Source organism: Lemur catta, chromosome 21 (assembly GCF_020740605.2).
Source record: "Lemur catta isolate mLemCat1 chromosome 21, mLemCat1.pri, whole genome shotgun sequence".
Taxonomy (NCBI): domain Eukaryota; kingdom Metazoa; phylum Chordata; class Mammalia; order Primates; family Lemuridae; genus Lemur; species Lemur catta.
Window position 1 is genome coordinate 15,802,355 of NC_059148.1, and position 27,195 is coordinate 15,829,549.

Consider the following 27,195-nt stretch of genomic DNA (forward strand, 5'->3'; position numbering starts at 1 on the left):
GAGCTTGGTAAATTGCTTTCTATTCTGAACAGAATGGGAAATGGTTTATACTTAACTGACCTTGATTTTAGTTTATATGTTTGTTTCCAGAATTTTTCAGTTCCATTATTGGACAAAATAAGACAGGAAGTATTATGTTAGCCACAGTCTCTAATTAATTTTTTTTTTTTACAGGTTAGAATTGTTGAAAGAATCCTGATACATTCCTACAATGGCCACTGCCCAGCTCTCTCACTCCCTCACAGAACACAAGGCATCTAAGGTATTTGTTAAGAATTAAAAGAAAATTAATGACCATTTAGTGAGTTAGTTCAGAATCATAACTTTAATCTTTGTGTTTTTTTTTTTAAGCAGCAATTTTATCAGTTAATTGGCACATAATATTCTGGGAGAGTATATGTTCATTTTAACTGCCTAATGGACTGAAGATATACAGAAAATTAAAATAGATTTCTTCTACAAAGTAACTTACTGATTGCTTGTTTCATGTCCATACAGTATTAATATATTTAGATCTTCTAGAGTAAAAGAAATCAGAAACAAATAGATGTGTAAAGAAAGTGGTTCTTTGTTAGACATTTACTTCGTGAAGCAATTAGGAAACTTTTGTTACACACCGTGATGTAATTATAAGAACTGAAGGGGAAGAGCACTGAGAGAAACACGTGCTAGGAGCCTGGGGGAGCATGACCTGGCCAGGTGACCTTGCTGGATTCACCTGGACAAGTTTAGCTTGTCCCATGACATTCATTAATACATCATTTGTTTATTCATTGAGACTTAATAATATTTAATATATATGTAATACTATGTTATTCACTGAGAGAATACAAAAAAAAGGTCATCTAGAAATTTATAATCTGGTTAAGGAAATAAGATTAATGGGAGTTAAGTCCATATGAAAAGCAGTATATGATTTACATATATATGAAAAAGAGTAAGGCAGGACAAATTATAGTAATTTAGAGAGTTAGTGCAGACTGGAATGGTTTATATATTCGTCTTGAAAGAGGTAGAATTTAAGGTGGACCTTAAATGATAAAAAGAATTTGGATAGAGTAGAGAAAATTCTATGAGGAAAACCTAGCATGTGCCTTGGCTCAGAATAGGAAATAAGCATGGCATATTTTAGGGAATAGCAAAGAACCCATCCTTACTGGAGTGAAGGGCTCATTATGTTGGACAAAAGTAGGAAATAAAATTGGATAGGAACTTTGGGGACAAATTAATATGGATCTTAGAAGCCAGGCTAAGGAATTTATGCTTTATTCTATAGTGAATGGAAAGTCAGATGATTTTATTAGAGTAAAATAATTATTTTACAAATATTAAGCTGTAGCAGAGGTAGAAAAGATTGGAGTTGAAGGGGGAATTAGGACAGAGAGAAAGCATCATCTTTCTGGGTCATGTTCAGTATACTCACCAAGCAGATAGATGCCTGATCTCACTTGGTTTCCTTACTTCCTGGGGGAAAATACTGAGCTGGGTATATGAACTGCAGTCAGCTTAGCAGTTATTTTCTCACTGTAAATTAACAAATTGATCTTTTAATACAAACAAATCTTTGTTGTTTGGACTGCATGAGCTACTTGCCGTAATAAAATTTAAGTGACTATATGATTTTTGCTATTTAATACTAAAAACAACAATAATAATAATTATAGGATCTAACATTTATTCAGCACTTATCTTGTGCCAGGCACTGTGCCAAGGGTTTTATGTTACTATTTCAAGTAAACCTTGCAATAAGGAGGAAACTAAAGCTCAGAGAAATAAAGTAACTTGCCCAAGATCATGTAACTTGACAGGTAAGCTGTCAAACATCACTTATATTAGCACAGTATCTTATTAAAATAATTTACAGTAGTGTTTTCTGTTATCAAGCCATAGTGTTTTCATGTATTAGACATTTATAAAAACACCAATAATAACTCTTAAAATATGAGACCAGCTGAGCTGAGAAAAATATCCCTGGAGTATAGAGAACTCTAGAGGCTTTTTCCAACCATTGATCTTCATTACTACAAATGGCCTTTTAGATTTTATATTTAAAGTAAATGTCTTTATACTTTCAAGTTATTTAGTTTTACAAATGGGTTATTCAAGCCTTGCGTCTAAGTTTTTGAATGTTTTCAGTAAGTTATTATATGCATGCTATGCTAGTTATTATCCAGTTACTCTAAAAAACCTTAATTTTTCAGTATCTATGGGTACAAAAAGCAATTTTCTGAAAAATTTTATGCACACACACATCCAACACATCATATATACAAGGTAATAATGTTATTATATACCTTTTAAACAACTGAATATAATATGATTTGACAAAAAGGATGAAGTAGTAATATATTTGCCACTATATAATATACCAAAGGAGAGGCATTCTTATATAGCAAAATCATGTCTAGAATGTCCAAAAGATATTCTAGAACCAGATATACAAATATGGAAAATATTTTTGGGAGCCCTTTTTCATCTGAAGGTATGTTTGTGGACAATACCTACCTCTAAGTAACAGACTTATTAAAACTTCAACAGTTGAAACTGTGTAGTATAGGAAAAAAGACCCCTGAATTTGAGTAAGTGAGGCAATCAGAGACTTAAGAGTTCTAGCACTTGCTAGCTCTGTGATCTGGTACTATCACTTACTTTCTAGATTTCTTTTTGGCACCTGTAAAATGAGTGCATTATAGTAGATTATTTTTGAGGTCCTTCCAACTTTAAAATATTGTGCAAGGCAAAAAAAGAAATTTAGATTTGATCTACCCAGGCAGTTGTCTCAGCTTTAATCTGATAAAGAAAGAGTGATACTCTTCTGCCTGTTTGTTATTAAGGCCTTGACTACTAACATTAAAATAATTCCAAATAGATTAATGTATTCTCAGTAAAATTGTAACAGCTATAAACTTATTTTGTCACTAAATTTTAGAATCCCCTGGAAGCTAACCAAATACATTTTAGCATTTGGAGGCTTACTGGTAATGGTAAGTTGTAAGACTTGTTCTTAAAAAGAACTTCATCAACTTTTGAGGACTAGTACTTTGCCACACATGTAAGATACTTCTGGCAGTCCTAGAACTGGAGTGATTTTTTTACTAAAGCATTTAATTATAGAAGAAAATCTTCATTATCCAAGTTTTGAGGGTTTTCTATTGCTTTAAGGACTATATCCAGTTTCTTTAATGTGGCCCTCTAAATTTGCCACATTTTGGCTTCTACCTACTTTTCTTCTCTCCCACTCTCCCCTGCTCAAACTCTCAGCCTCAGCTAGACTGGTCTGATCCTTGTGCCCCCCTGATATGTCGTAGCATTCTTGCCCTCTTGCATTTATTAATGCCATTCTTTGTCCTTGCCACTTCTCTGAATTCTGTCTTTCTTCAGGGCCCAGCTAAGTCCATGTGCCCTTATGGAATTTACAGTCCAGCTGGAGAGAAAAGACTTTGGACATAAAAGATTTACCACACAAGACAGCAGAAACTTAATGTCAAATGAGTGTAGAGACATTAGGGGCTATGGGAGCGGTTGGTTAACTGAAAATGGGCCTGAGTAGGAAGGATTTGTGGAGAAAGTAAGACTTAGGGAATGGAAAGAAATGCATTCCTGGCTGAAAAGAACTGTGTAAGACCATATTTTCTGAACTTATTTGACCAGCAAACACTTAAAACTTTTACTGAGAGTACATGTTCATAAAATTCATATAAATGTACAACTAAATGAATTTTTACAAACAACACATTCTTGTAACCAGAAGCCAGATGTTCAAGAAACAGAATAATAGCAACACCCTCCTCTCCTGCTCCCTTCTAGTTGTTATCCCCTCTTCTTGCCAAGAGAAACCACTATCCTGACACCTGTCAGCATAGATTAGATTCACCTACTTTAGAACTTGATAAATGACAAATGAGTGCATGGTAGTACTCATTTGTATCTGGTTTCTTTTGCTCAGCATTACATGTGAGAATCATCTATATTGTTCAGTACAGTTGTAGATCATTTATTCTCATTGCTATATAGTATTCCATTGGGGGAATATGCCACAATTTGTTTATCTATTCTGTTGATGAGCATTTAGGTAGTTTCAGTTTGGGGCTTTTACAAATAATGCTGTTATGAATGTTCTAATACATGTCCTTTGGTGAATATAGGTAAGCATATGTGTTGGGTTTATACCCATGAGTGGAATATGGGTCATAGGATATGTGTATATTTAGCTTTATGAGGTACCACCAAACAATTTTCCAAAGAGGTTATGCCCATTTACAGTCCCACAAGAAGTGTTTAAGAGTTTTGATTGTTACACATCCATAACAACAAATGGTACTTTCTGATATTTAAAACTTTTAGCTATTTTGGTGGCTGTATAGTGTTCTCTGATTGTGATTTTAATGTTCATTTCCCTGATGAAGTTCAAATATTTTTTCATTTGTTTATTGGCCGTTTTGATCTGCTCTTTTGTGAAGTGTCTGTTCAAGTATTTTGCTTACTTTTCTATTTGGTTGTCTCTCTTAAGGAATTTTGGGAGATCTCTATACATCCTGGATATGAATCCCTTTTTCAGACATATGTATTGAGAATATTTCCTTCCACCCTTGAGTTGCCTCTTTGCTCTTAATAGTGTATTAATGAACAAAAGTTCCTAGGTTTAATATAGTCTAATTCATCAATATTTGGAAAATACTTTTAAATTATACTGTATTGACATACCATTAGCTGGAGTTCATGAGACATATTTTGTGCTTGGCTTATAGAAGACAGCAAAAAGCAGCCTCATAGAATAATTAATTATGACAAAAATGATTAAATTCTTATTTTTATGTTAATATAGATACATAATATACATTGAAGAGTATGACAAACATATGTTAAAATAACTCAAGATACCCAACATCAACTGTCCATTAGCAAATATTCTATATGCAAGATGACTGTTGGTAGATACTCCTTACATAGTGAAGCAAAAATTCATATATCTGTCACTTTCTTATGACATTCCTTGCATGGCATACTATTTCTTAAGGCAGACTATCCAATCATTTAAGAACTATATAAATTTGCTTAATCTGTCATATACACACACAAACATAAAATTTAGCAGGAAACTATTGCTAGCATTGATACTTTTTATGGAACATCATCTGACATCTTACAGAACCTTTGTATTCCTCAGAGCTCTAGCTTAAGCAAAGCACAAAAGTATGGAAATATATGGTAGTAGAATAGTAGATGTCTAGAGAGTAGGGTGCATCGTATCTGTGGGAGAGAATAAGGGAGTGGGGACAGAAAGGAAGGAGTGGGAGAGCTAAATAACAGTTAAGTCTCTCACACTAAGGTATTTGAACTCTATCCTGTATGAACACTGGAAGTGTCATGATAAGATTCGTGTTCTTTTTTTTTTTTAGAGACAGACTCCTGCTCTTTCACTCAGGCTGGAGTGCAGTGGTGTAATCATAGCTCACTGCAACCTCAAACTCCTGAGCTCAAGCGATCCGCAGGCCTCTGCCTCCTGAGTAGCTGGGACTACTCTGCCTGACTAATTTAAAAATTTTTTTTCCAGAGATAGGGCCTCACTATATTGCCCAGGCTGGCCTCAAACAATCCTCCCACCTTGGCCTCCCAAAGTGCTGGGATTACAGATGTGAGCTACCACACTCAGCCAAAATTTGTATTCTTGAAAATTAGTTCTGATGGCAAGATGGAAGACAGATTGAATAAAAGGAACTGTTGGCAGAGAGACCAGGGGTTACTGCAATAGTCAAGGAGAGAATTGAGTATATCTTGAGCCAAGGCAGTGGCAATGAGAAGGGAAAGGAGAAAACAGATTTGAGAACTCTTTTAGAAAGAATTGATAGAATTTAGCAATTGGATATGGGGTATAAAGGAAAGAGAGAAGCCAAAGATGAAGCTGCTTCTAGCCTGGATGACTGCAGGGGATGCCGATTCGCTTGTCTGAGAATGAAACTTGAGATCAGGTTTTAGGAGTGGTAGAAATAAACTGAGTTTAAGGGATCTACAAAGTGTTCTAGGTGCAGATGTTCAGAAGATAGAAATATAGAAGTGAGACTCAGAACAGAAATAGTGACCTGAAGTCCTCTCTGTATAGGCCGTAGCTGAAGCTATGAGACTGGATGAGATTATCTAAGAAGAGAGCTATGAAAAGGGAAAAGAATTGAAGACAGAATCCTGGGAGATAACCAGCATTTAAAGGGAAGAACAACTGGAAAAAGTAAAAGATACTGAGATAGATTTGTAGGGATAGGTAAAAAACCAAAATAGAGTTATGGTAGCTTGAAGAAGAAAAGAGAATATGTGGGCAATAGTGTCCGATACTGCAAAGAAGTTTACATATTATGAGGAATGAGAAGAAGTCAATGATAGGATGTACTTGGTGACTTTGGAGAGAACAGTGTAGAATGGAGGGGTGTAAAAGCCAGATTGCAGGGGGGTCTGAAGAGTCTATGAGAGGAAAGGAGATTATATAATCATAATAAAACTTCACTTTTGCCTCAAATCCATGGATCATTGTGAAATACATTATTTTAATTTTGAATTCTTTGGGTAATTGTCTGCCTTTCTGCTCTGCCTTGCTTGTGAAGATCTAATCTAATGCAATATTCAAAGTTCTGTTTCCGTTTGATTACCTATAAAGGTATCAAATTGGAAATCTTGAAAAATCTCTTTATCCTATCTGTGGTAGTGGTGTGGTGGACTGAATATATTAAAGAATACTAATCTTTTTTTCACTTTTTTTTTCCAGGAAACACTTTTTCCAACTGAAATCACTAATGAGCATGAGTCCATGATAATGGTGAAGAAACTTTTTGCTACTTCTGTCTCCTGTGTAACATATCTAAGGGGCCTGTTTCCAGAGAGCTCTTATGGAGAGCGCCATTTGGATGGTAAAGTTAAACTAAATGGTTACATTGGCTGTTGTAGCCCTTTCCTCTATTTCGCAGGAGTAAACCTTTCATTTCTCACAGAGTGTGCTGATTCTAACTCCTGGGCCTGTTCTTCAAGACCAATTTGCTAATACATTAACCATTTTAATTTTACTATTTTTAGTGATTTACTAATAGGAACCATTAGTTCCTGGCTAGATATCAAATGACAGACTGAGGAAAAAAGAAATCTGCATGGACAAGGCCAGTAATTCTAAACTATGCTTATGAAAGCAACAGCCAGATCAAAATCTGTTTGAATGCTGTAGATTTGTACAATTTTGTGCTTCAGTTGAATTTGTTCTTTGAGGTATACTTTGGCATTGAGGAAGTTCAAAGGAGCCAGGTAAAAAACTCTTTTCCCTGTTAACATATATAAATATGCTGGGAAAAAAATGCCAAGCTCACTTTTGATTGGCATGGATATTTAGATAATCATTATTTTAATCAGTTCTGTACTTTTCTTAATTGCCAGGTCTTCTACTTTTATTCCTTTTGTTTCTTGTGCCTTAGACTTTTCATCTCATTGCTTTATATTATATGCTGTTTCTGACTACTTTCCTTCTCTTGTATTAAAAAAAATGTACCTAAGACTCATCAATTTTTCAAAATCTTACTATTTGTTTAAAAAGCTGGATTGTGAATCTTGTCGATTTGTCACTAAAATGGGAACTGTCATTTGGAAATAAATATAGACAGATACAAATTTCTTTGTAAAATGTTATTTTTCAAAACCTAATTTTAAATTTCTCACATCTATATTTAATGATATACATTAGCCTCATTCTAATTTAATATTCTTAAGCAATATTTGATTCTCTTCATAAGCATCAATAAAATACACGTGTACCATGAGTATATAAGCAGGATATTTGCAATCATGACAACCTCATTTGTATTATGATCTCCTTTGGTCTATGGGATCCAAATCTGTAATAGTGAGTGTGTATATATCTAGCACAGAGTTGTGGTTTCCCCTCTTGTTTGGAACATAGAATTGAAAAAAAAGACATGTTTTTGATAATTAAGCACTTATTATGTGCCAGTCACTACCCTAGGCATGTAGATAATGCCATTCTTACAGCATTCTTATACCATTTTTTAATTTCTTGTGGCAGTTATAGACGAAGTTATACGTCTCTCTCTCTCTCAATGTTTGTCTTTAATGTCCATCATAAAAATGCTCACTACTCCTATGTCACTCTTTCTGGGAATCTCTAAATGTTACACCAACGTGGAATAACTTTCATATCCCTCAATAGAGATACAGTGACATCAATTTTAAGATAGGAAAACAATATGAAAACATGAAGTGACTCATGAAAAGTCATACATGAATCAGTGATTGATCTTAGACTGATCTAAACCAAAACTCTTTTAATAAGATAGTCTTTTCATTCCTTAAGTAGAGAAAGTAGGTAGATTTTAGATGGAAATAAATACTTGAGGATAATCCATATAAAAATTTTTCATTCCTTTTTTTACATTGAGAGGGAGAGAAATAGCAGAAATGACTGAGATAGAGGTGTATGTTTTAAATTGGTCAGTGGGGATGGTCTGAATACTACCTCATGATTACTTAGAATTTAACAGAGGCAAAGAAGAGGCACAAATTGATTTTGCAGCCAACTCAGTTGTGCTACATTGTAGAAGGGGCAGACTACTAAACTATAATCAAAATTGGGACTAAGCTGATAATCAACATAAGATTTATTTTTAAAATAGATAGAGATTCTAAATGTTTTTATAAGCTATAAAACTAAATAAGTTATATAAGTAAAATAATTAAAGGAAATACCCTATTTAGCATGGGCAATTTCAGTACAGCAGTCATTTAGTAGATGAAAATAGATTGTGTGTCTATTTTTGTAGGCCTCCGCTTAAAAATCCTCCGAGAAGACAAAAGATGCCCTGGATCAGTGCATATTGTCAAGTGGTAAGTAATTGGAATTCCACAGAAGTTTAACAACATTATTTTTATCATGGCTAAAATTACCCGTAAGACTTTATTTGGTAAGATATTTCCTTAAAACCATTTCTTCTTTCTTTCTTTTTAAAATAATTTTCCAGAAATTTGTAACCATTATTTAATATTATTTTAAGATTTTTTTACAAGAAAATGAACTTGTTTAAAGATAATAAAAATATCAATTAAAATTTGATTATTCATCATGTACATGTCAGTATACTAAACATTATGGGGGCTAAAAAAAAAAAGATGTGGTTCCCTACCTCAAAATTACTTACCTATTATTTTTAAAGTGCTATCAACATATTAAAAGATACTGGGAGTTTTAAAAAAATGATTAAATAAGAAAGGTAAAATGGTTATCAATTTAATGCACTTCAAAGCAAAACACGTAAATGAATGTACTTGGAATTTTTTTGGCTTTGCATTGGGTCCAAATTGACATCAAATATTTATTTCTTGACAGGATTCAAGGTTGTTTTGATGCTTTGGAGAAGAGATACGTAAGAATGTTTTTAAATTTACACCAGGATCAAAAACTTGTCTTTTATCCCTTAAGAAAAGAAGTTCAGATTTTATTTTGTTGTTGTGTTTAGCAGTGTAATAGTGCCTATATTTGTGTTCATAAACCAGTATTCTTTGAGTTTATGTCTTTCTTGTCCTGTTGATGTCTCCTTTACATCAATTAGAAATAAAACCCTTTCTGTAAAGAGCTGGACCAAAAAAAAAGAAAAAGGTAAAAAGAATATTGAAAAAAAGAAAAAAGAGAAAACCCTCATTTTTCTGTTTTACATACTCATATCTTTTTGACCACAGAATTTCCTCTGAAGTCACTGGAAGAGATCCACAGGATGTGGGACAGGAGAGACAAGAATTTGGCATTTAGTGCGTTGAACATGTTCAGATAGTGGTGATTCAATTTGCAGATATGAAAGGAAAGAAATGGACTTGAATAATCAGTTTTTATTCTATCTTAGTTATTTTGGTAACTATGTTTGGTTTATGCATATAGCCTATTCCCTCAAAATAGCTAGTATTGTACCTTGAATTTAAAAAAAAAAACAGCTTAAATTTTAAATGCATATGATCTTTCATGAAGGGTGTTAAAAATGGAGGCTCTAGTCCTCATTGAAGAGATAAGATATATATAAATGAATTTCTACCACTGCTTTTCTCCCTTTTCCCTGTCTGTGGCTTCTTTTTATTCCATAATTCAAGAAATTCTTAAAGTTCCTTTAAGAAATCTTGAGGTGAGTAAGCCTTACATTGGATTATTTAGCACATTTATATATTTCTCTTTTCACTGTACAGTTATTACTTATGATTTATTCAACACTGACAGAGGGACTGAGGGATACAAAGATAAAATAGATGTGGGAAAGAGCTGATAGACCATGGGAGTGAGATAAGTGATATTCATATACAGGGCTGATCATCAGCTGTTACACACTGGCCCACCTGTACCTGCTGTTAAAATATTCTGTATGGAGTGGTAAATAACTGTTTTTCTGAGACCTCATGTGATCCCCACCAATATTCTCCTCCTTACCTCACCAGTGTCTCTTTTGGGGTCTCCCCAGACTGCTCCAAAATCCAGCAACTAAAGGATTAATACGTACTCCAAAGGTTGCTTCCAGAAATCCAGCTCTAGAGCTAAGTTGGCATCCTTTCTGATTGGTCAGTACCTATGCCATATTAGGCTTTAAATATTGATTTTTTATATCAGTTTGATATTTTTATCTAAAAACATCAGATATTTTGACTATCACCCCTATACAAGTTTAACCATAATACCCATTAGAAAATGATGCATGCCAAAGGAAAAATAGTGATCATGTACAGTGGAATGTATGGAAAAGGAGGGGCTAACCAATGAGTGACATGAGGGAAATCTTTGAGAGAAAATAGCTTTTGGGCTTTGAAAGCCCTGAGTATTTGGACAGGTGGAGAGGGAAAGAAGGCCATCACTGGCATACTGAACAGTGCTCATTTATTCTCCTTCCTCCATTCATTTAGCAACATTTCTTGGGTGTCCATCATTGAGGGATGGTACAATATAGTTAGAAGCTCAAGTTTTGGAGTCAGACAGTCTGAGATGAATCCCCGTTCTGTCACTGAATACCTGTGTGACCTTGGGCAAGTAATCTACCTCTTGGTACCTTAATAGAACCTACCTCTTAGATTATTTGATAATTAAATAAATTAATAATCTAAAGCTGTGGTCCACAAACTGTAGCTTGCATCAGAATCACCTGAAGGGCTTGCTAAAACACCAGATTACTAAGCCTCCCACCCGAAAATTTTTAACGTGAGAATTTGAATTTCAGATAAATTCTAGATGGTGCTCTGACTGCTGGTCTATGGGCCATATTTTGAGAACCACTGATTTAAAATGTTTAGAAGAGTGCCTGGAACATAATAAATACTATGTAAATGTTAACCATTCATTCGTTCATTCTTTATACATTGGCTGTTTAATCTGTGCCAGACATTGTGCCTAGGCACTGGATGAGATAAAAATGAGAGTAATATGTGATTCACCCTCTCAAGGAGGTCACAGTCTAATAGAAAGAGTCATTTCTTAAATAAATAATTACAGTATTAGGTGTACTAACACAGCAATGTAATGTACAAAGAGTATCTAGCTAGTTTCATGAATTTATTTTACTAAATGACTACCTGTGTGATTGACTCAATCAAATTAAGTGGGGCCAGCAAAAGACAAAATTTTAGATAAATAACTTAGACTCTTAAAAAATTTTTTTTTTAATTGAAGGGTGAGGAGTGAAGAGGAGGGTTCAATTTCTTTCTTTCTTTCTTTCTTTTTTTTTTTTTGAGACAGAGTCTTTTTTTTTGGGTAGAGTACAGTGGCATCATCATAGCTCACTGAAGCCTCAAACTCGTGGGCTCAAGTGATCCTCCTGTCTCAGCCTTGCAGAGTGCTAAGATTACAGGCTTGAGCCACCATGCCCCACCATGACTTAGACTCTTAAGTAAATAGTATTTATATTGTTTTTCAGTTGTTAATATTTTACAACTTTTCTCAGGTGATCTTGTAGCTAGTGAGACATAATGTTTTAAAAGTAGTTTGAGGCCGGGCGGGGTGGCTCACACCTGTAATCCTAGCACTTTGGAAGGGCGAGGCAGGAGGATTGCTCAAGGTCAGGAGTTCGAGACCAGCCTGAGCAAGAGCAAGACCCCGTCTCTACTAAAAAAAAAAAAAATAGAAAGAAATGATCTGGACAGCTAAAAATATATATAGAAAAAAATTAGTGGGGCATGGTGGCACATGCCTGTGGTCCCAGCTTCTCAGGAGGCTGAGGCAGAAGGATTGCTTGAGCCCAAGAGTTTGAGGTTGCTGTGAGCTAGGCTGACGCCACGGCACTCTATCCCGGGCAACAGAGTGAGACTCTGTCTAAAAAATAATAAATAAATAAAAATGAAATAAAAGTAGTTTGAGTAAAATCAAATTTGAATATCTCGAGATAGTGAAAGATGTTCTGTTGAAGAGAATGATTATTTCTAGTTGTAAAATATTAGGTGATTTTTATAATTTCTTGTACTTTATATTATACTTAAATTCTTTAAAATAAGCATGTACATGTATTTTTAGAAAATTATTATAAAAAAGAGACTATATTGTTAGAACTACCTAACTTGTCTCTTTATTCCCATTCTCAATCCCCACCATTCCAGCCCATTGTCCGTACTTAAATTCCTTCAGAAACCTGAGTCTGATATGTCATTCTTCTGCCTAAAAATTTTCCAAGGTTTTTAAAATAAAGTTTGGAGTCCTTCACGTGAACTGCAAGGCTTGTATGATCCCTGTCTGCCTTTCTGAGGCATCACTCTCACTCCTATGTTCAAGCCACACAAGGAATCTAGAACATGCCAAGTTTCTTTTACCTTTGTACATATTGTTCTTTTGTCTGGAAACTTCTCTCCCCTACCTCATATACTTTGCCTGGTTAACTCTAATTTATCCCTCAGGTCTCTGCTTAAATATTTACTTTCCAAAGGAGGCTTTCCCTGGCACTCCCCCTGCCCCAGACTAGATTATCCCTCTGTTTAATACTCTCATAGCACCCTGTGCTGCCTCTTCATAGCAGTTAACACAGTTGTAACGATGTAGCTATCTGTGCTATTTTTTTTTCTAATGTAGGTCTCCCCTGCTAGTCTTCATGTTCCCTGAGATCAGGGGCCATGTCTATTTTTGAATGAATGAATGAACTATTAATTAAATAATTAATATTAATTAGAGTTTCACTGTGTAGTCTTAAATCAATTATATGCAGTAACCAAAATAGCCACACAGTGTCAGTAAAGTTTTAGTCCTCTGATATGAAATTATGTTCCTGAAATTTTCTGATTTGTTAATAGATTTTAAAAAATTTATCATAGGCTTGATTATATCTCTACCTATAAATTCTATTACTCTTTCAAGCAGAGAGAATCTGTTTATAGTAGTGTATATGTAGGGAGGGTAAGAGTTTTATAGACATATCACACTTTTAGATTTTTATATTAGATTAGTTTCAAAAGGGGTACTTTTTTGTTGTACTTGTAGCATATTTAATTTTTAGTAATAATGAATTATTTTATATAACTTTCCCTCCCAAACTAGAATATAACACTTTGCGAATAGGGTATTTCTCTCCTCTCCAGCAGAACCCTGTGTATGTATAATAGGCATTCACTTGAATGAATGAATAATTAGTACAGTCAGCCCTCCATATTAGAGCATTAAGAGTCTGCAAATTCAGCCAAACACAAGTCAAAAATTATTCACAAAAAATCCAATAAAAAATAACAATACAATAATAAAAAATGATACACATTTAAATATGCATTATAGCAACTATTACATTGTATTTGGTATTATAAGTAATCTAGAGGTGTAGAATTAAACTCATTATACATTGTATACAGGTATTGAAATATCACATGTCCCCCCAAAATATGTACAACTATTATATATCAATTAAAAAATGAGAGGAAAGATCAGTTTTCAGATATCTAGGAAATACACCTTTATAATGCAAAAAATTGATATAAGATTGTTAACATACAATATATTTTTAAAATAAAATTAATTTTGACCCAAAAAATGCAGTTGACCCTTGAACAATATGGGATTAAACTGTGCAGGTCCACTAATACATGGATTTTTTTCAATAAATACAGTCAACCCTCCATATCTGTAGATTCTACATCTGCAACCAAAAGTAGGTCGAAAATAGAGTATCTGTGAGATGTGTAAACCACAGATGTGGAGGGCCGATGTTTTTTATGCTCCCTGTAGGATTTGAGTATACTTGGATTTTGGTATCCACAGGGGGTTCTGCAACCAGTCCACCCTCAGATACCAAGGGTTGACTGTATCCCTTTTTCTGACCTTCTGAATAACATTTTTTCCTACCCAAATCTTTGGAACCTCTCTGAAATAATATTTTAATTAGCGTCTATTGAAAATAACAATAATGTAAGTGCAGGTATATAATAATAATAGTTTTTTTCTTTCTCTTGAAGCTACACATGGCAATACTTACAGTAAGTACACATTTAAAGACCAAGTCTCTGTCTCTACTTCATTGTCTTTTGGCAAGTGAAACATTAAAACAGTCCTCTCTCACTTCCTCCCTTTCTTTATCTGTCTTACGTCATTTTGGAATTAAAGGAAAATAAGATCTATCAAAAGTTTTAATAAAAGATTACAAATGATATATTTCTTTGGTATATTATAATACATGGGAAACTTATATAGGATATACTATCTGCTTCATCTGTTGGCTCTCAGGATTTCATTTTTTTAAGTTACTTTACAGACTCAAAGATTTTTGTTTTTGAAGTTTTGTAGACTTTTTTTGAAGTTTTGTATACCTCTGGGTGTATCATGATGTATGTATTTAAGAGGAGAAAATGAGAAGATACCATTGAGAGTCTTAAATATATGATTTATTTAAAATTTTTAAACTATAACAAATTATTTAGAGTTTATTTGTAGCTCAGTCATAGTAGTTATAAATACCATATTGTCAATTTCTTTTTATTCAGTGTTCATAGAATATTCTATAGATTTTGTTTACAAAATAAAAGCCTATCCTATCTCTAGCTTGAAATATGTCAGTACTCAATAGATAACAAATCAAACTGTTTATATAGAAAAAATATATTCTATGAGGAGTAATCTATTAAGTTTCAGAAAGTAAATGCTATTTATTTTTCCTTAAACAGCTCTACACAAATCCCAAGGAACCTGAGGTAAGAAGACACACATATAGGTGGGCAGTATATGTATATTGTATTTAAATATGTTTACCTGAGTTGAAGCTATCTAGATTATGTTACTAGACTACTGTATGAGCAGAGGAACTCATAGTGAACTCTTTTAGTATATTTTATTATAAACTTGACCAATCCTTTATCATGAGATTTTCAAAAACTATCTATGGGTATTGGGGGGGAAAGCATTGAGTAGAACTGAGCCTATTCCCTAGCTAGTTAACATTAAGACTCTCTTAATGTATAATGTATAAGACCACACTTTATTTTAATTGTTTCTGAATCCTTTCAGTTATGGCCTTTTGGGAAAATAAATGAGATATGGCATAATTCCAAACTTTTTTTTGCCTACTAAATTCTCTCTTTTTGACATTTTCATAGATTTTCAGAGCTTTACCTCTTTACTCCTCTCTCTAGATTTCTTCTCTCTGCCTAGAGAATCCTACTCATCCTCAAGGCCACTTTTTGTTCAAGTCTTTCATGAAAGCCTCTGGCTATTTTATCAACATTAACTTCTTTCTCCTCTAAATTCCTTTTCTGGAAGAACCTCACAATTTAACACTCTCAACTGATTCATGTAGATTACTTTATCTCCCCAACCAGATTGTGCATTCTTGTGAATAAGAGTCTTGTCTTGTTTTCTGTCTCCCAGAGTGAATGTCAGTCCCAGACGCAGAATAGTTACTTGTGCCACTTTGAATGGTGGCTGTGGCTGTGGCATAGAAATGGAGGGAGAATCCCTCTGTTCTCATTCTCTTTGTCATCCTCCTATCTTTCTTTCCTTTTTCTTTGCTTTCAGTTTTCCTTCTCTAAACCTATGGATTTAGCCTAACTGGTGGTATTGAAGACTAAATTGTTTTTAGCTGTTAATATCCTTTCTTTGACGATAACATAGCTTTTCAAGCAAGGGGAAAAAAACTGCTGCATATAGGTAGTAGCAATTCCACAATGCCCAAACTAGTTCTTTTTATCTTTGTCACTTGTTTAGTTTCAAAATACTTTTTTTTCCCAGTAGGTTTGAGGGGAAGTTTCCCACCCTAAAACCTCCTGATAAATTGGTAATTTTCTTAGTGCAGTGTTTATCATGTTTTCTTATGCATGCGGAACTCCTGGTTTGAAACCACTGGTTTTTGGGGTAGTGAAATCCTGAGCAAATTGAACTTATCTACAGAAAAATATTACAGAGTGAGAAGAAAACTGTGAAATTACTTTTGATGTAGACATATATAATAATGAAGTTAGGAAACAAAAAGCTTACTCTATCGTAAGTTCTGAGCTATCATTTATGACCCAGGAACAAATATTTTGAATGTTTACAGATTGTTCCCTTTAGTAGTGATCCCTAACCTCTATGTGTTCATGGCACACTTTTGATTACTGAAAAATTCAGTAACATGCTGAAAGGTATTAAAAGACTCCAAAGAACATGAAACAAGTCAGCAATAAGTACAGAGCAACTACTGCTATGGTACAGCAATGTTCATAGTGCCTAAAAAGCATCCATAAGGTTACATTGTTTTATGGTTAGTGCTTAGCATCAAGTTACTGATACAACTGTTTACCTCCCTGATCTCATTCTCTTATATACTTACAAAATATTCTCACATAAACATAGACTTTGGCATCTATCTGATCTTGTGCCATGTTTCTTGAGTCATGTGCCTAGAAGTATATCCTTTCTGAAATAAAATTTCACAAACAATAATAATGTTAATATTTACCTGAAGCAAAAATACACTTTATATGTGAATTAAAATTTGGAGTACTCTTGTGAAGAGTATATCATGGTACAACAGTTGAGATCGTCTGCCTTAAATCAAACAAGTGTGCTTCCCTAGTTCAGAAGGCCAATAGAGTTTTTGGTATTGCACAAAGTTCTGGTGCTTTTGCACTGGAAGTTTTGTTCTGGTTGTTCCATCTCATGAAAGAGATGAACCAACATTGCCAGGCATGGCGGAACACCCCAGTAGTCTCAGCTGCTCAGGAGCCTGAGGTGAGAGGATGGCTTGACCTCAGGAGTTTGCGACCAGACTAGGCAACATAGTGAGACCCTCCTCTCTTTAAAAAAAAAAAAGAGAGATGAAACAGCAAAAGTAACTAAAGTAGTGAAGAGTGATAGTGTAACTTTTCTATAGGCACATACTACCAAATGCGTGGGAGGTATCAGTAAGCTACGTATACCAAAATGTAAATATGTTAAAGAAAGATTTACACAAATTAATGCATGATAGATCAAAAATAATTACTACATATGAATATTGTGAAGGCATAAATCTTACTGTTTCACTATCTATTCCTTTGTGCCTAATGGAGGTGGTCAATACTCACTGTTCTTTTTGTTGTTGTTGTTATTGTTGTTGTTGTTATTTTTTGAGACAAGGTCTCACTCTGTTGCCCAGATTAGAGTGCGGTGGTGTCATCATAGCTCCCTGCAACCTCAAACTTCTGGGCTCAAGCAATCCTCCTGTCTCAGCCTCTGGAGTATCTGGGACTACAGGTGTGCACCACCATACCTGGCTAATTTTTTAACTTTTTGTAGAGATGGGGTTTCACTGTGTTGTCCAGGCTGATCTCTAGCTCCTAGGCTCAAGTGATCCTCCTGCCTTGGCCTCCCAAAGTGCTAGGATTATAGGCATGAGCCACCACACCCAGCCTAACACTCACTTTTAATAGACTGCTTCAGGAACTGAACTATACGTTGCCCCTGTTTCTAGCTACAATATACTTTTAGAGACTTTGTTTTAAAAAAAAAAAAATCTTTGTAAGATGAAATCTTAATTGAGCATGAACTCTCTCCTGGCTGAATATTTATTCATTCAGCAAATATTAATTGGGTTCCTTTTATGTGCCTAGCACTGTTTAAGGTAAAAAAAAAACATAGTAGTGAATGGGATAGAAAAGGTTGCCGCTTTCTAGAAGCTTACGTTCCTATGAGGGAGGATACACAATAAATAAGTAAATAAAAATTAGTGCAAATAGTTTCAGATGTAATGCTATGATGAAAAATTTAAAAGGTGGTGTGCTGGAGAGTGCTGAGGTGTAGAGAATGGAGAAGGAAGGATTGGATAGCTGTGTTATATTGGGCAGTCCCAGTATAACTGAGGGGCCACTGTTTGAGCTGAGACTGAATGACCTAAAGGAGTCAGCCTATGAAGGTCTGTGAGGAACAATGGTATGTGACAGGCTAAGTAACACAGTAATTAACTTCACAGGTTCTGGAGTCAAATCCCAGCTCTACCACTTACTAGCTTCATCAATAATGAGAATAATAATATCTATTTCAGAGTGTTGGCTACATGAGAATGAACTGATACAAAGCATTTAAGGCAGTGCCCGAATATTATTATCAACTGGAGACAGCATGTTCCAGATTATAGCTGTGCAAAGGCCCTAAGGCAGGAAGGAGTCTTGGGTGTTTGTCAGCAGAAAAGGTGCCATGAGTGCAAGGGGGAAAGTGGTTACAGATGGCCAGAGAGGTAGGCAGGGGACAGATGAATAAGGCCTTGTAGATTAAGTTAAATTTTGGATTTTATTCTAAGAGCAGTGGGAAGCCACTGGAGGTTTTTAAGCAAAGGAGTGACATGGTCTGATTTGTATTAAGTCATTAAATATGAAATGTCCAATTTTGAATCAAAGTGTAGTTTATTATATCTCAAACTAGCAGCAATACAGTTAATCAAAGTATGCGCCTGAACTGTCAACACAGTTTTGCCGTCTTAACGGTCGCTTGTTTATGCCAGCAGTGAAGAAGCCTGGAGAGTGAGTAGTGATGAAATCGCAAAAGGCATTTTCCACAGCTTGTTGAGAATTGAATATTTTTTCTTTGCAAGAAGTGGTCCAAAGCCTGGGAGAAGTGGTAGTTGGTTGGTGCAAGATCTGGTGAATATGGTGGATGACAGAGAGTTTCCAAATCCAGCTTCTATAGTTTGAGCAGCATTGTTTGTGCAACATGTGGTCAAGCGTTGCCTTGCAAGAGGATTGGCCTATCTCTGTTGACCAATCTCAGCTGCTTAATAGCAAGCATCCTCAACATTTCACCCAATTGGATGCAGTAGACATCCACTGTAATCAATTGACCAGGTTTCATGAAACTGTAGTGGATAATACCAGTGCTAGAGAACCAAACAGACACCATTAGCTTTTTTTGATGAATATTTGGTTTTGGACTGTGTTTTGGCATTTCATCTTTACCCAGCCATTGTGCGTAACGCTTGTGATTGTCAAAAAGAATCTGTTTTTCATCACATGTAACAAAACAGTGTAGAAATGGTTCGCCTTTATGTCATGACAGCAAAGAAAGGCAAGCTTCCGGATGATTTCTCTGCTGACGCTTGTTTAATTCATGTGGAACCCATCTATCCAGCTTCTTTACCTTGCTAATTTGTTTCAAATGGTCCAATATTGTTGGAATAGTAATGTCACACCTTGCTGCTAACTCACGCATAGGTTGAGATGGATTTGCTTCCACTACAGCTTTCAGCTCATCATTATCTATCTTGGTCTCAGCTCTCCCATGTGGTTCCATTATTAAGATTAAAATCACCAGAACAGAACTCAAACCATTGACGTACTATGCATTCATTAGCTACATCCTTCCCAAACACTTTGCTGATATATCAAGCTGTCTGTGCTACGCTGGTTCTACGATGGAACTCATATTTGAAAATAATACAAATTTTTGACTTATCCATGGTTTCACAAAAACTGCTCTAAAAAAAATTTGAAGGATAATCACAAGCCACAACATGCGTTTGAAAGACAGGAGGTACCTTCACAATCAAAATAAAACAAGAAGTGTCAAAGATATCAACTGTCAAACTTAGTACTTAAGGAAATCGGACATTTCATACTTAATAACCTAATACTATTTTTTTCCCCAAAAAAACTCGTTTTGGCTATAGAATAGAGAATAAATACCAGGTGGACTTCCTATTCTCTTTGGATATAAACCTGAAATGTCTTGCTAATGGATTGGAATGTGGAGGAAGAAGGAAAGGCTACATATGTTGCTGTTGTTTTGGCCTAAGTGAATATATTTAGTATGATTAATAGAAACTGTTGATGAGTTGTTCAAAGGTTCACCTTTATTATGCAACACGTTAGTCTGAAAAGCATCTTAGGAGGTTTTAAGAAGAGGCTAGTCATTAGTGGCTGCTTAAATATACTTTCCTTAATAAACTAGAGTCAGATTGAAGTTATTAAGGATTAACATAAAACAATTATAAACTTAACTCTTTTATTAGTTGCTTCAAGGATCAAATAATAACGTGTAAATAAAATTATCAACTATTAATACTAAAAGATCTATTTTTGACACAACTAAAAAAATAAAAGATAGCTCAGCGGATTAAAAAAGCTAGAGTTGATTGAGAAACATGGGCAGGCAGGCAGGCAGGAAGAATAGGCAGTTTGCTTGACAGAGCAATTACAATCCAGCATTGGCTAAGAGAGGACACTGTGTATCTAGCCTATCTGGAGTGACCGTGTTGCTGTAGGCACCTGCGGGCACTTCTAATCTCATTTGTCTCTCCTATTATATTCACAAAGCAGCCTTGTGAACTTTGATTTCTCAAGTAGACTGTCTTATTAGAAAAATACTTCTCTCTTAAAGTTAACTTCGTTACAAATCAGTCTCCTTACAGTTTAGGCAGCATGAGCCAATTTTCCTAGGACCTGATCACTTATGGTTAAGTTATATGTTAAGGTTTAAGATCAGCAGAGCTGGGAGACTAAATTTTTTTATTTTATTTTTTTTTTTGAGACAGAGTCTCACTCTGTTGCCCAGGCTAGAGTGCCGTATTGTCAGCCCAGCTCACAGCAACCTCAAACTCCTGGGCTCAAGAGATCTTCCTGCCTCAGCCTCCCAGGTTACTGGGACTACAGGAGTGTGCCATCATACCCAGCTAATTTTTTCTATTTTTTGTAGAGATGTGGGTCTCCCTCTTTCTCAGGCTGGTTTTAAACTCCTAACCTCAAGCAGTTTTCCTGCCTCAGCCTCCAGAATGTTGGGATTACAGGCATGAGCCACAGCACCTGGCCTAAGACAATCATTTTATTTTAAATGGAGTATGTCTCTTATGAGGAAATTTGTCTGTCTTTATTTCTAGCTTTCTTAACAGTGAGGAGACCAGATAGCTGTATTATCTAGTTTTTAGTGCAGGATTGAAAAAATAAGACTTAATATTGTAGATCCTGGTTTGTTTTCTAATTCTTCTAATTTTCTTGTTGCCATTTTAGTCTTCCCTGAATTACTACAGTAGCGTCTTAATGCCTCTCATGGCTTCCACTTCTTCCCCTCTGTACTCTTTTTTTTTTTCTTTTTATATATATATATATATTTTTTTTTATTTCAGAATATTACGGGAGTACAAATGTTTAGGTTACATATATTGCCTTTGCCCCACCCGAGTCAGAGCTATAAGCGTATCCATCCCCCAGATGGTGTTCACCACACCCATTAGTTGTGAATATGCCCATCCCCTCCCCCCTCCACCTGCCTGACACCTGATGATTGTTCCTACCACATGTGTACATAAGTGTTGATCAATTAATACCAATTTGATGGTGAGTATATGCGGTGCTTGTTTTTCCATTCTTGTGATACTTCGCTTAGTAGAATGCGCTTCAGCTCTATCCAGGATAATATGTTTATAGCACTCTCTGTACTCTTAAAGTAGTCAGAGTATCTCACCTGCTTAAAACCCTTCAACAGACTTCTGGTTTACTTAGAATAAAATCCAAACCCCTTACCACAGCCAACAAGGCCCCACAATCTCCTCTACAACCTCATCTACATTCTCCCCCTTGCTCACTCATCTCCAGCCACTTGGCCTCCTCTCTGGTCCTGGAAGAGGCATCCCTTCCCACTTTAGAGGCTTTGTATTGCTGTTCCGTCTGCCTGATGCACCCCAGCCCCCATGACTGACCCCTCTTAAGGCTCAGCTTAAGCATTACCTTTCCAGCAAGGCCTTCCTTGGCCCTTCCAAACCAAATCAGCACTTCTCCCTTTCATGTATTCTCTATCACAGCATCCACTTCTTGTTCACAGCACTTACACTATCTGAAATTATCTTATTTTATTTGGTTACTTATTTATTATCTCTCCAACCAGACTATATATTTCAGAAAAACAGGAACTTCTTCTGTCTTATTCATCACTGTGACTCCAGTGCCTGGCACAAGTAGACATTCAATAAAATATTTGTTACGTGAATAAATATTTTCTTAACTGATTCCATTGTCATTTACGTAGTTGGGTTACTTGACACAGTGTCTTAGTTTATCCACCTTTAAGATGGTGATGATAATATTTGCTGTCTAACTCATTTTTAGCATGGAAGAGAAAAACCAAGTTGTCTTTGTATTTGGAAATATTACTCCTGAATAATGTAATGCTGTGAAATAAACAGATACGTAGAAAGTGTAGTAGGTATATAATGAAAATGTTCCTTGATTATTATCAGGTAAGATTCTGGATTTCTTTTCCAAATTAATTTTTTTTTCTATTCCTTTTGGTTTTTCTAGAAAGTGACTGAAATATACCAGTTTAAATTCAAATACTCAAAAGAAGGAGCCACTATGGATTTTGACAGGTAGAATCTACTTGTTTAATGAACATAAGAAATAGGACTGAGGTAAACATAAGTTTCTTGAGGCCAGAGAAAGGTCTTACACTTCTTTTGTAACTTCCCCACAAACCCTATAAAAAAACCACTATAATAAAAAGGGGCTGTAATAATTGTTTAAATTTCTGAAACCCATGGACTAAGCTGGTGGGAGTGGAGGTAATGGTGGACAGCACAGCAGTAGAAATTATATCAATAAGGCCTCTACATGGGGTTGATTGAAGAACTCCATAATCCTCTGTCTAGTTGTTAATCTGAAGTTTCTCAATTCAATTACTATGCCAAGATATTGATTGTCTCCACCCTCAATGTAGCCAGACTGGGCCTGGGGTAGATAAAACCCCTGGGCTGTTTGCCTACATACACAAATATTCTCATCTGCTTACCCCAGTATATCATGCAAATATCATGTTCTGTGTGTGTCCCTGTATGGAAAAGACTGGAAAGCACTGCCTTTTCCTATCAAGTCTAAAACTCCGCATTTTAGGTATACTAATGGGTTAAATGGCAAAAACAAGAATGTTTGCTTCAGAAGGTCCCCAGTGCAGATGGAGATGTTTTGTTCTGAAACATTTATTTTTCTCCCAGTAGCTTTTGGATTCAGATCAGCCAGGAGGCATAGAGAGCTGAGTGTTGCTGATGAGATGGCACAGTAGTGGAAGGTGCGGGGATGGTGAGAAGCCCTGGGTAGTAGAAGGCTCCAGATAAGGGGCACGGGTGCCCCTGAAAAGAATGACTCTCAAGAGAAATGTGGCCTAATTCTCATCATTTATTGTGAGCATGAGAATTTCTCTCCAAGATTCACTTCCTTAATCATCCTTTCATTTGTAAAACCTACAGACAGCACTAAGATCTGAAGAGAAAGTCAGTTCCAAAAATGGGAATTAAAATATTATTCATCATTAGCTAACATATGTATAACATTTACAGCTTATACAGCACTTTTTATACATTTTTTCTGACATAAAATGCTTGCCTTTTATTCTCCAAAACTCAACTATAAGTACTACTGATGACCAGACAAATCTCTTTTGTTTTGAAAGCACATATGCCAAGAGGTAAGCAGTAAAACAGAAATGGCCAAATCTGTTACATACTAAGGAGGAGAGAAGGTAGTGCATATTACGAATTTCCTAGAAACCAAAGACCGGCATTTGTTTAAATGGGAGTCCTGAATATGATTTCACTGATGGATCCTGGAGGATCCCGTGAGTTACATGGCTATAGCCCTTCACTCTGGTTACTTATGTTCAGATCAGTTAACTCCTGGTAGACAAAACTTTAAGTTGTTCAAAATTGGAAAAGGAGCTAATATATTCACTTAATAAAGGTTTGCTTTATAAATTCACACTGCCTCCAAAGATCAGTTGGGGAAAAACCCAACAGTTTAATTGCTTAGGATTATTTTTCAGTATTGAGTGCTTACTGTGCAATGTACTGTGCAAACAGATTACAGTCATAGTACTTCCTGGAAACTATGCACATGTAAGGCTAATTGGGGAAGAAAACTTTGGGGAGAAATAAAAAAGGTTTAGAATTGGAAAGTAATTTAGTCTAACTTGTTCATTCATTCATTAATTCAAAAATGTTTATTAAGTAGCTGGCACCAAACTCTGTACTGTGGAGATGAAAGATATAGCCACTTAACAATCTAGAGGGAGACAGTTACCCTGAGGGTAAGGTGAGGAGATTATCGGGGAAGACGTCCTTGAAGAGGTGGCACATGAGCTAGATATTAAAGGATGAATTTAAGAGAGTCAGGAAGAGAAGTGAAAAAGCACAGTATAAGCAAAGTGAACAACATATGCAAATGCATGTGGGTAAGAGGAAACTGGGCAGTAGCTGCAGTTGAGGGTAGAGATGAGGGTGTGACTTTTCATGAAAGGCATTGTACACACACCATCCTTGAATTTGATTGGAAGGTGATGGATGTAATAGAAGAATTTTAAGCAAGAAGGTGACATGAGCGTATTTTCCTATTAGGAATATTATTTTGGCAGTGATATGGAGTATATTTTGCAGCGTTGGACAAGAAGGAAAGCAGGAAGAATAATTAGATGGCCACTATGGTAATCCATACAAGAGTGAGGAGGGGTTACTTTTGAAAGATAATCAGATGGTAGAAAGGCCAAGAGCTGGTTTTTGATTTGATGCTTGGAGAGCTGTAGAAATGTCTGTAAGCTTATCTCACAAATGAGCTAACTGACCTAGAGTATGTCTAAGTGACTTGACCGAGGTCACTTAGCTAATTAGCAGCAGAGCTAGTATTAGATGCCAAGTAACTAATTCCATATCCATTGTTCTCACCATTGTTCTCACTATTTGTAAATCAAATTTTAAAAAAATAAGGTCATATTTTAAATGCCTTAAGGCTGCTTGCTACTTAAGAGAAATCTTTTGTATATACTTTGCAAAAAGTACAATTCTTCTCCTTATTTACATTCTAAAAATAGCCTCAAATGTTCTGATGTTTAATTTATATTTATTTGATCATATAGTCAAAAATTTTTGTTCCTTTTGGAATAGATTGTCAATGTTGTATATGATTAAGAAGTATGCTGTTTTTCTGTTATAGGAACAGCGCAAACTTTGAAAAGGGAACAAAGAGTAAAGATATTAAGAAAGCCAGTATTCTGATGATCCGTAGATTGTATATGCTGATGCAGAACCTTGGACCCCTTCCTAATGATGTTATACTTACTATGAAACTCCACTACTATAACTCAGGTAAGTGGAGACCTTTAGTCAAATTTCTTCTTAAGTGCTAAAGTAATGTTTTATATAAGTAGAAGGATTTTGCAAGCATCTGAAAGAGATGTCTATTGCTATACATGAAAGATTAATCTGACTTGTTCTATTGAAACTCAGTTTTCATGGCTTTTTGCCCTTTTCATTTTACAGTGACTCCACGTGATTACCACCCCGATGGTTTTAAAGCAGGGTTGAATTCACGCTTCCTGCTCTTTGAGGGGGAGCCTGTCAACCTGCAAATGGGGTTGGTCTCCACTGGCTTTCATAGCATGAAACTAAAACTGACGACTGAGTCTGCCAGAGTGTCTGATAGGGAGCGTAGACTCTTTCAGGAGAACAACACTACTGAGATTGCCCATCAGGGTCTAGACTGTGATGAGGAAGAAGAGGAATGCAACAAGCACGTAAGCCAAAGCTTTTGTGACCTCCATTGCTTCAGTTAAACACTATTGACATTTTTCAGTTCCTATACAGATCATGTCACGTAGAGTGTGCCAGGCATAAAAACTGAAAGAAAACTAGCCCCTGATGTCAAGAAGTTTTTAATCTAAAAATGTATAGTCTTCAAGAAGGAAATATACTTTATTAGATGAAATTGTCCAGGATTAGAAAGAAAAAAAGATTTTCCAATATATTTCTTTTATTAAAGGTTCCCATAAATTTAGAAAATTTGAGGTTTTCTCCCTTTCATTTATAAGTAACATAATTTTACAGTTTAAAAAATTATTCTAAGTATTAATACTCACTGGATGTATAAATCAGCTCTTGATTACTATGATAATTGGGTGGGAGGGGGTTGAGGAAGATAAAGTTTGTGGATAAACCCAAGGCAGAGTGAAAACAAAATAATAGTCAACTCTTGGTTATGTGGACAGACATTTTCCCACAAGGATTCTTATTGTATTCCTTCATGGAGTACACACACTCACACGTGTATACATATGTGGAACCTTTATTGCTTTTAAAATTATTTTATTTTGAAATGTATCATGCATACAGTAGAATACATAAGAATAATATATACAGTTTACAGAATAATGAGAGCATCCATATACCCTCCATTTAGGCTAAAAAGTAGAACATTGCCACTACCTTAGAACCCCCCATGTGCCCCCTCCTCTGATTGCACCCACCCTCTCCAAAGGTAACCACTCTCCTGACTTTTACAATAACTCTTCCCTTGCTCTTCTTTATAGTTTTATCATCTATATCTGCTTGTTTTAACATTTTCTATAAAAGTAATCGTACCCTGAGTGTTTGTCTATGATTTTCTTCTTTTGCTTGACCATCAAAATTGACATTCATTCTATGTGTGATTGTTGTTCTTTCATTTTCACTGCTGTAGAGTATTCTACTCTTGATAGACATTCTTTCCTTTTGTTTAGTTGTTATAAACATTTGTGTACATTACGTCCTGGTGCACACGTCAAAGAGTATCTCTTGGGAACATACCAAAGAGTTCTAGGCTTGCATATTTTCTACTTTGTTAAGTAACACAAAACTGTTTTCCAAAGTGATTGTGCCAACTTATACTCTTGTGAACAGTTAGTATTGTCAGAGTTTCTATTTTCTGCCAGTCTGCTAGATATGAAATTATAACACCTCATGATTTTATTTTATTTTCTCTGATTAT

General features: G+C 35.4%; 1 protein-coding gene across 2 annotated transcripts in view; it reads left to right on the forward strand.

The window, feature by feature from the left end:
- The first annotated feature begins 211 nt into the window (after positions 1 to 211).
- HORMAD2 (HORMA domain containing 2) overlaps positions 212 to 27,195 on the forward strand; it is a 68,155-nt gene continuing 41,171 nt past the window's right edge. Inside the window, exons 1-9 of one of the 2 annotated variants that reach the window (XM_045534437.1) lie at positions 212 to 262; positions 6,755 to 6,896; positions 8,808 to 8,871; positions 9,371 to 9,407; positions 14,434 to 14,454; positions 15,139 to 15,165; positions 22,711 to 22,778; positions 25,366 to 25,538; positions 25,713 to 25,966. In XM_045534437.1, coding sequence (XP_045390393.1) covers positions 212 to 262; positions 6,755 to 6,896; positions 8,808 to 8,871; positions 9,371 to 9,407; positions 14,434 to 14,454; positions 15,139 to 15,165; positions 22,711 to 22,778; positions 25,366 to 25,538; positions 25,713 to 25,966 — 837 coding nt within the window. Of the gene's footprint in view, positions 263 to 6,754; positions 6,897 to 8,807; positions 8,872 to 9,370; positions 9,408 to 10,122; positions 10,155 to 14,433; positions 14,455 to 15,138; positions 15,166 to 22,710; positions 22,779 to 25,365; positions 25,539 to 25,712; positions 25,967 to 27,195 lie in introns of those variants that run through there. The other variant, XR_006730663.1, reaches the window with a different exon arrangement.